Source organism: Fulmarus glacialis, unplaced genomic scaffold (assembly GCF_000690835.1).
Source record: "Fulmarus glacialis isolate BGI_N327 unplaced genomic scaffold, ASM69083v1 scaffold48324, whole genome shotgun sequence".
NCBI lineage: Eukaryota > Metazoa > Chordata > Aves > Procellariiformes > Procellariidae > Fulmarus > Fulmarus glacialis.
The window spans coordinates 1-10,132 of record NW_009209598.1 but is presented as its reverse complement, the minus strand read 5'-3'; the positions used below and the strand labels follow the sequence as shown (position 1 = coordinate 10,132).

General features: G+C 36.0%; 1 protein-coding gene across 1 annotated transcript; it reads right to left on the bottom strand.

Annotated features, from left to right (window-relative positions):
• Nucleotides 1–4,603: 4,603 nt before the first annotated feature.
• On the bottom strand, nucleotides 4,604–8,100 carry BIRC5 (baculoviral IAP repeat containing 5). The gene is made up of 4 exons (XM_009576883.1): nucleotides 7,963–8,100; nucleotides 6,700–6,809; nucleotides 6,254–6,368; nucleotides 4,604–4,792 (listed from the first exon to the last, which is right to left on the bottom strand). The coding sequence occupies exons 1-4, from the start codon at nucleotides 8,098–8,100 to the stop codon at nucleotides 4,604–4,606; spliced, it is 552 nt and encodes a 183-aa protein (XP_009575178.1).
• Between the last annotated feature and the right edge of the window lie 2,032 nt (nucleotides 8,101–10,132).

Genomic DNA, 10,132 nt, shown 5'->3' with positions numbered 1-10,132 from the left:
TTGAGAAAGGAATGAGCCATGTAATAGGCTGATATTTCTTTCTCATGTTTAGACTTGCATTATAGGAAAAGGTTGCAAAATGCATGGTTCCCTGAAATATGTCCAGTATTTTTTTCCTTCAACATTTTGGAATTTGAAGAATGGGTCTAAAAATCTAATCAGTTAACATTGTTCATTCCCCAAGTTAGGAATGCAGATGAATCTTTAAATTGGCTCATATCTTAGGTTTTTTGATTCCTTAAATTCATGTTTCACTGAAAACCAGACACTGAATACTTTGGAAATAAGCTTTTAGTATTTGTATAGAAGCTTTTTCAACTAACACAAGAATTCAGATAAATGTATTATAGATTTCCTACATAATGTACTAAAACCATTAGATTTTATTTATTTAATCCTGAGAGCAGTGTTTTTCATTGTAGATTAATGAGAATGAGTGGAGATTTCTGTTGACTGGAGGCATAGGTTTGGACAATCCCTTTTCTAATCCATGTACCTGGCTTCCTCCAAAATCATGGGATGAAATTTGTCGACTAGAAGATTTGCCATGCTTCACAAACATTCGTCAGGATTTTACGCGACTGAAGGATGGATGGAAATTGGTATATGACAGCTTGGTATGTTAACATTCCTGATTGCTTGCATTCATAAGCTAATTAACACATTGAAAATATTTATTCACGGTAAAGAAAGTGCTGTCATTTTACATGGTATGTTCTTATATATACGAATGTAAATATTGAAGCAAATGGTGTGTAGTAGTAGATTATTGCCAATTTGTCAGGTGGCTTCTGAATAGCAAGTCATGATTTGAATTGAATTTGGATGGAAAAAAGGCAACAAAACCTGGAGTGGTAAGGTGATAGTGAAATTTGCTGAACTTAAGGCAACCACTGTCCCTTGTCAGTCTAAACATTTGTTTACCATGCTTTGAGGATGCCTTTTCATGCTATTATGTAGCATGCTGCTTTCCTGCATAAGTGTAAAAAACCAATTATTGCCAGGTAGAGAAACTAGAATGGGATTTGGGAGACCTGTGATTCCCTATTCTCACAGTGACCTGATATATGCATTAATGACTTCCTTTGTCTTTATCTAACTTAAAATCTAAGCTCTTTAGATTAATTTTACTCCACATTTGGGCACTTGCTTCATCTTTAATCTTACTATTAATTCCTTCATTTTTTCATACTCCCCCCTTCTGCTTCTTGATATGCAAAGTGCCCATCGTACACATACCTCCTGAACAAATGATTTAAAAAGTTATCCTTCTTTACTACTTGCACCATATCTGAGCATAACCACTTCCATGTTCAGATAATACTGTCCATTTGTGCTAGTCCATTGAACCACTTTTCTCACTATTAACTTAAATGATTAAAATTTATCACTAATATTCAGTCAAATGACCGAGGACTTCTTACACCCATTTCAAAAAGATTAATTGTGTGTTTTACTCGTCGTAAATGTCAAGGATTTAGAAATCCTTTCTATTTAAAAAATGGGCTTAAAGTATGCAGAAAGGAAAAGAATGGATTTTTGGTTGGAAATGCTCATAAGTGTATGAAGAGAGACATTAAAGAAACTAAGCAGCTGCAGCTTCTTCAGTTGTCCAGATTGCAGGAAACAGGCGAATAGCAGAGATAAAGCTTTCCTTGGGCATTTACAAAAAGATACAGCAAGTTGAAGGCTTTAGTTTTTCTTTGGGAAATAGTCACTTTGAAAATGAACAGAGAAATGATGGCATTTGAAAAAGAGATTGAGGGAGAGGACTACTTTGTTATGCACTTTGGGATTATAACTTTTTAAAGCAATGCCTAATATAAATGAAAGGTGCTGACTTTCATGCTGTGTGGTGCATTCACACAGCCAAACTGAAATAAATAGAAATTCCTTCATTTAAGTGGCATTCAATAAAATGAGATCTATAGAATCAGGTCATCAGTTAACTGATAAAGAATCTAATAAACAGTAACACTGAAGCCAGGAACATTCACTTACTGAATCTTGAGCGCTAGATCAAAAGGAATGGCATTATCTATCACTGTCCTGATATAGAAGAGTTGCTATGCCTTTTACTTGTTATGTGAAAACATTTTCATTACCTATCTAGCTTTAATACTTGTACTTTCATGGGAATGCTCCAGAATTTTCAAAAATGCTAGTTAATGAGTCTTGGGGAAGATTCCTTTATGATAGCTGTATTTTTTTTTTTATCACCAGTATAGTTTATCCCCAGTAATATGCAACCAGTTTTTTCTCCTGTCTTGTTAGTGATACACAAATGTAAATAAAGGGCAGTTTCATGCATGTATGCATGTGTGTTAAAGACAGAGGGCACAAAATCAGTGTGGCCTGAGCCACTTTGTCACCAGCAACCATACACTGAATATGAATGTTTTTCAAAGGAGTTTGAGATGCACTTTTCTCCTCCTCCTGCTGTAGATCAGGTTGCTTCCAAAAGTAGGGGAGACCTGACTTCAACTCCCCAGTTCAAGGATTCCATCTATTTTATGTAAAGTTGTATTGCATATCTTGGAGTAGGGACTGAAACTCAGTTCTCCTCTAGCTGGCTGACTTAATCTCAAAGCTACTGACGCATCTCTTCTCATGGAGAAGTGAAGAGTTTTTGGCACAGTGGCACAATTCACTGGAGTCTTCAGTGCAACCTTCACTCCTCTGTGTTTCCTAATTCACTCAGTTTTCTACAAAGCTTGCAAATTTTTAGCTAAACTCTTCAAAAGCTGTTATAGATGTCATTCTGAGGTACCTGTTTTTCCCACATATTAATATAAAAGTAATGCAGTATTCTGGATTCCAATCTAAAACTAAGTGCCTAGAAGTTGGGTCAGGAGGAAGCCAGGCTCCAGATCCTTAGCAGAACATGAGCTTTATAGTAATTTGATTTGCTAAATCAAAGTTGCTCAGAATGCAGTTTGTGCAGGTCTGTCTGCATACCTCTGAGCCCAACCCTCTAAGGGCAGGCCCAAGAGGCTCACCAGCAGAGCTGTAATACCAGTTTCCAGAAAGGCATACCTAGCTGGCACTGTACTTCAGTCTAATAAGAAGTTAACATGCCACACAATGACTGCTGTTCCCAGTCTGATAACTGCAATAACATAACAGCTGGATTATTCATAGGCCATTTACAAACTAAGTGCTCTGGTGTGTTGTTTGACTTAATTTTCCGATTCTTGTTTTCCTGCACTCCTTTTCTGCATTCAGATGCAACCTAACTCATAGTTATCATGTAATACTGTAATGTGATTGTCATTGATTATACGGTTATCCTTGTAATATCATTGTAATATTGAAGACTGACACCATAATTCAATTCTAATAGAAAGAGGGAGGTAAAGTGCATTTTCAGGTTTCCTCCACCTCATTCCTTCTCCACTTTCTAAAGAAGAACTTTGTGTTACTATCTTTTAAACACTTAAAAATTACTATAACTTCTCTGCTATAAGAGAAGCTTCTTAGATAAATATATACTTAAAGTTTTTTTTGTTTAAAAAGCTTTAAGCATGTCAACCCTATTTCTATAGATTAAGAAAAAAATACATCATGGATGGATGTGTCAAGTTAAAAGATAATTTACTCTCACTATAGGTAATTCACAAATGCTTTAAAGAATGTTGAAATACATATGTTTTTAGGATCCCCAGCACGAGGATTTTCCTGCAGAGTGGCAAGACAAGTTGGGGGAGTTCCAAAGGATACTTATCATTCGCTGCCTGAGACCTGACAAAGTATGTATGAAACTTTCACCTTATTCAAAAAGGTCTGTCCATCTTAGAAACGAAAAGTATTTGCAAGTCTGCATTTCAACTGTGTGTTGTCTACAACCATTCTACAACAGTCTATCATAAAGGAAAATAGGAATTAATGAGATTTCAAAAACACCAGCAAGTTTGAAATTGTGATGAAGGTTCTTTTTAAAAACAGAAGGGTAGGCCTTTAGCTTTTAAGTTTCAGTGTACACACCAAAATCCCCAGACCTCTTCTTCCTTGAAGACTGTCTTACAAACCTTGTGGCTTTCCTTTTTCAGTACACCTGCTATTTTTTCTTATGTAACTTTTTTGATGGATGTCACTATCTATGGTAAACTTTGTCTGATCTAGGAAGATAATTTAATGGTAAGCAGGATTGTAGATAATGTAAGTGCTTAAAGGTAGCAATTACTGCAGACACACAGATCCATTTTGTTCTGTGGAAAGTGTTTTGAGCAGAACTGTTCTGATTTGAGTCTGTCTAGCTGTAAGGCTTGAATGTGGCACAGATCACAATAGGTGCTCACAGTTCTGAATCTTTATTCCAAAAAAGTCAACCTACTAAAAACCAGAATATAAGTATTTGCTAAGACATTTTTCATATATTCACAGGTTAGTGGGACTACTATTAGTCCATACCTAGCCATGATAACAAAGCACATTGTGAAAGATAGGAGTTAGTATAAGCAGTTATAACCTCTGTTCCAGAGCACCTATGAAAAGAATTCTCTACACTTCCTTACACTGTCTAGCTTTATATTAGTACTCAGATGAAAATATGAATGTTTGTACCATATAAAGAAGAGAAACTTTTAGAGTCAGACTTTACACTTCATTTCTCCTGGATTTTTTTTGACTGGCAGTATGAGCTTTCAGAATGTTGGGCAGCTGGATCAGCATGGAGAGGCACTGGCGGCGGTGGTGTATACTGATGCTTGGAGACAAAGTTATCCACAAGACGCTGCCTAGTTGCGGTAACTTCTTCTTCAAAAGAGTTTATTATGCTTCTGCCAGTTTTGCACTTAAAGCAAAGCAAAAGATTGAGACTTTCAATTGAGCAATTTAACTGTCCAGTTCAACTACATTCAGAACTTAGATCCTCAAAAACCCACTGATCTGCCACTAATTCTAGCTTAGAAGTCTACTTTTGGCTATGGTCAGCAGTACTGCTGTCTGGTGCAGAGCAGTTTGGCAGATATTTCATATGCATACCCCCATTTGATACAGAAACTCCTCTACCAGCCTTGCCAGTAGGGCAGTTCAGTGACCACTTTTGGATATGTCTAGTACACTTTTTCTTTTAAAGTAAATTATGAACCTACTGTTCAGCTCTATTTTAAATCACATCAGGGAGAGAGACTTCAGTTTCATTTTCTGCTGTGTGAAGAGGCATGATCTCGCTTCTCAGGATGCACTAGGATATTGGTGCTTCAAGATGGCAGCTTGCTCTGGATCAGCCCTAGTGCATAGCCCTCCAAGCTATTGGTGACAGTATTCTTGGGGGCAAAGTGTTGCAAAAGCAGCAGCTTCAAGTTTTCTATATGCTATACTTAGAAATGAAGTAGTATTATGGCCCAGACCCCTTTTGTGCCTTGGAACACTGCTCTAAATCATTCACTGTTCAGGTTAGGTAACAACGTCATCTTCTCACTCTTAGTCCACCTTTTAAGATACCAGACTGCTCCCACTGCGGCATGTGATCCTATTTTTATATGTTTGAGTCTGTTGTATAGGGAACTTAAATACTTAACCTTGACAGTCACCAGGTATATTTTCACAATATGGAACATTATCAGCAAGGCAAAGAGCTTATTCATATAAACCCACCAGGAAGTAAAATGCAGAACCTTTACTGTGCCTCATCAGGGAACTTGGTTCACTTGATTCTTACTATCCTTAGGATTAGGGGTCATATATCGAGGATCAGCTGATCTTGATCAACTAATTGAAGCAGCTGAGTTTTTTGTGCTTTTGTATGTGTCAACACTATGGCATGCATGAAATCCCAGAAGTGGGGAGGAGTAAAACTGGGTAACTGTAAAACATTTGAAATGGGCTGTGAAGTTTGAAAGCTTAATAGACTGATTTACATGTAAAACTGGACATGGGAAGCAATGATCTGGTCAAATTTTGTCTTTTCACATGTATTGTTCATCCCTCCTGAGAAAGATAGAGCTGTTCATTGTACAACTTCCTGGATTGATTGATTATTGCACCCAAGATATTTTTTTTGCTGTACTGAGTTGCTGGAAAAACATTTTTAAAGGAAACAGGTTTTCCTTCAAAAGCTAGAAATAGACTACACTGAAAAGTGTTTAGGTGCAGATTTCTTAGTAATGCAGGTGAATCATTACTTCAGAATAAGTCATATTCTAGCCTTACACAATCACTCCTTGCTGATGCTTGGAAATCTTAGAGATGGAAGTTCTTGTTTACATTTTAGCTTTGAAACTTATATTAAGATTATTTGGTTAACACTTACAAGGAATGTTCTCAGCCGTGTCATCTCCAGCATGTAGTACTCCTCCATTGTCAAGTCATCAAAGTGCTTACTAAGGGATAAAAAGCCACAGCTGTGACGTTTGGTGTGTTCCTCCCTGCAATGTAAACCCAGAATAAGAACAGATATTAAAACCATGAAAGTTACATTTCAAGAGATCAAGAAATCTGAACAAGACAGGTCTCTGCAGTACTTCCACTGTCTATCAGTAGAAAAAGTATCATATGGAAAACATATGAAATAGATTTTAGTGGATCTCAGATAAAAGCTAGTTAAACTATTTCAAGGCTACTAGGTAAGATAAACTTTCAGTAGGCTTCAGTTTTGTAAACTGTTACAGAGAAATTGATAATTTTATAATGAGTAAGGGGATATTGTCAAAGAAGTTTGGAGGAATACTTCAAGAACATTGTTACATCTCTGCTTACCATGGGTCATCATTTGGTTCCCAGCCCTCCAGTTCTATCAAGCAAAAGAAACATTTTGCCACATCTGGTTCATTTGCATTTGGACAGTGGACAAAGCCCGCCTTTGCCATCTGCAAGTGACAGTTTAGAAGTTTAGAGCCTCATCCAACACACTGCTCGTGTTCACATCAGCAAACAGTTTCTGAGAGCTTGCAAATAATGCCTTTCCCCACAATGTCTATCAGCACAGATCAGGCTGAAAAATAAATTTTAAGTGTGAGGACTGCAAGCAGATAAATAAGCAACTAGTAAAGGAACAAGGAATAAGCTACAAGTAGTGAATGGATTTCTGCATAGCTGTGTTACCTGCAGGCTAACGGAGTAGCTTTGTTCTACCAGGTAACATCTAGTAGATGCCATGCTACACAGGCATTTCAGTAACAGTGCATGAGATCTTCCATAGCCAGGACTTCGGAGAATATTTTCAGACAAAAAACGTAGCATAACACCATGGACATAGAGAACCTTTAAATATAAATTATGTGAGTAAAATGCTACATCTTTAACTTCTATGTTTTCCTGTCACTTTAGAATCACATCTGGTCAGAACACTAAAAGTTAAGTAAGTTTGTTTCAGTTATCAAACTTCACACCTTCTCAGATAACTCTTGCAGCATGACTCATCTGAGATCCAGCCTGGAATTTTCATGTGTGTGCCAAGTAGAAGTCAGGTGGATTTTTTTTTTTTAATGCTCAAGTCAAAGCCTGCAGGAACATATTCATTAAGTTTTCTAAAATTTAAATAATTTCAATTTCTGAATTTTAAGTAGTGATCATTCTGCTACTTCATCCTTCCTGCTGGATGTGTACTTATTTCTTCTAATGTAGGCTTCTTTTTTATGAATGAAAATTTGCAATCAGAAAGACATAATACAAGAAATTAATCTTTAAATGACGACAAAAAAAAAAAGAAAACAAGAAGAGTAAACATAATACAAGAAATTAATCTTTAAATGACAACAAAAAAAAACAGAAAACAAGAAGAGTAATTAGATTTAATTCTGTAGCTAGGCAGTGAACTGAACATGCAGAAGCCAGTCATCCTACTACAGTATTTCTGAGCAGGGAACAGAGGAAAGTTGGAGTATTCAACTTTTCATCTTCTTCAAGATTAGTGGAATCTCACAACTCTTCTTGAACAAGACTATACTTAACAATGAGTTCACATTCAGGCACAGTATATAAAAAATAAGGCATAGTCAAAATATCCATTTTCAGACTTACATTCTCTGGAGTGCACTTGCAGTTCTCTATAAAAGGCCAGTTTGTGAAGGTTTTTAAACGGTTCTCATATTCATACATATCCTTAAAATCACTCAACAGCTTGGAAGCCGAACCAAGCTCTTTCAAGAGCATCTCCATCTATAAAGCTTGCAATTAGTATAGCCCAGAGCCTCTGTCCTGCTCTCAAATTTAAGGCATTATACTAATTGGTGACACATTGCACCTGTAAAGCAGGGTAGGTTTTAAAGTAAGTAAAAACACAGGTGAGTTTATGAGCAGGACAATCAAGAGAAATGAAGCTGCTGAAACTTTTCTTCCCCTGTGTCACATTCTGTGTGCTTGGTCACACTATATATTTATTAACTGAAAGCACTTATGCTAATGCAGTATGAAAATTACAAATTTTATAATTGAAATGTCAAAAATGCAAGTTAAAAACTCTAGTTATGAATACAGCAATTTTACGTATACCATTTTTAAAAATATTACACTGATTGTGACCAAAGTGGTTAAATTAACATTGCTATTTGAAACCTTTAGCGTTTCTTTAATTTTGTGTTCAGAGATTAAATCTTAGTAGCATGTTTGCAAATACTGTTGCATTTCTTTAAAGGGGAGGTGGTTATTGTAAAATACTCTAGAGTGTGTCCAGGGGTAGGATGAATGGTGATATTTAAAAGAATTATATCTGTAGGGGTTTACAGGGTCAAAGCATTAAGCTGTCATTTAAAAATTGTCTCTAATTCTGGTACAGAGCATAGTTAACTTCAGTAGGAAGTTTAAACACCAGTCTGTACAAGACTGCTGTATACACGGCAGTTTTCTAAGCCAAGATCTTAACACCTTTGAAAGGTGTTGCATTATGAGACTTGAAAATTGAAATCGTCTCCATAATACAGATGGAGTAAGTGCAGAAAAAAATCCTGCTTCCTATACCAGCACATTAGTCTGTCCAGATGTCGTGACAGAAATAAGATTAAGGATCATTTGCATAGGACTTCCAATTTCAACCCTCTTAGAACATCTTTTTCGCCTAGATTTACACATGCTAAATCATTGATTCCTCTGGGACTGTAATTGTATCTAATTTTATGTGCAGGAATACTGTCCTTGAAATTTATATTAAAATGTTTAGAGTAATATGTGTTAATGCTAACACAAAAATAGGACACTTTATTTCTCCTTTTTTTTTTTAGATAATACCAATGGTGCAGGAATTTATCGTTCACAACCTGGGCCGTCCATTTATTGAGCCACCTCCATTTGATTTGTCAAAAGCATTTTCTGATAGTCATTCTTGTGCACCACTGATATTTATACTTTCTCCTGGTGCTGACCCCATGGCAGCCCTTCTTAAATTTGCTGATGATCAGGTATTTTAATATCTCCCTCTTTTTTAATATAGTTGATGCTTGTGCGTGTGTGTCCGCGCATATGTTTGTATGAAGCAAGGAACTTCATTTAAGTAAAAGTTGAAATGCCAAAGTAAGCTCAAAAACTTGTTTTTAACTGCCTAAAAGCATGTTAAAATTGATCTCACAGTTCTTTTTAACACAAAGCACTAATTAATGCAAGTGGTTTGTTTTGAGGAATGAATAATTTGTCTATTGTTTATAAGAAATTGTATGTTAAATATTTTTGGCATATTTTATAATGTTGTGATGTCATGATCTATTTAATTAATTAGTTTGTGTAATCTCAAATGGAAAAATGGAACAAAACCGTAATGGTTTAAAAGTTCATTGTAAGGAATCTTATCTGAAAATGGTATTTTTTTTTTCTAATAAGCATTATGTGTAATGTATTACTTAATTAAAAAACACTGTAGTAATATAGGACCTTAGGATCTTGGGTGGCATTTACACCTCAGAATTCAAATACGGATTTTTGTTGGCTTTGACTGTCATTATGGCATTTAAAACAAAAAATTCCCAACAGCCTAAATCAGTTCTTATGTAGAAGAGTACTATTATAATACTAGAAAGTTGCTGTTTTCTGGTAAGATGTATGTCTTGCATTTCCTGACTATTATTCTGTCAGAGTTCTGTGCTGTTGAGAATGACAGACATACTTCAAGTCTCCAACCACCAAGCTGCAAATGTATCCTGCATTTTATAATAGGTTGTCTACATCCTTAAAGAGCATACTTGTTGTGGTTTAACCCGGCAGG

What these genes read in the sequence shown, in the direction of transcription:
- BIRC5 (XM_009576883.1), bottom strand. Translation starts at nt 8,100, where the DNA reads ATGGAGATGCTCTTGAAAGAGCTTGGTTCGGCTTCCAAGCTGTTGAGT. An exon ending in GAACCAAATGATGACCCATG is followed by an intron (nt 6,369 to 6,699) that starts GTAAGCAGAGAT and finishes TTTACATTGCAG; the next exon opens with GGAGGAACACACCAAACGTC. An exon ending in CACGGCTGAGAACATTCCTT is followed by an intron (nt 4,793 to 6,253) that starts GTAAGTGTTAAC and finishes CTTTGCTTTAAG; the next exon opens with TGCAAAACTGGCAGAAGCAT.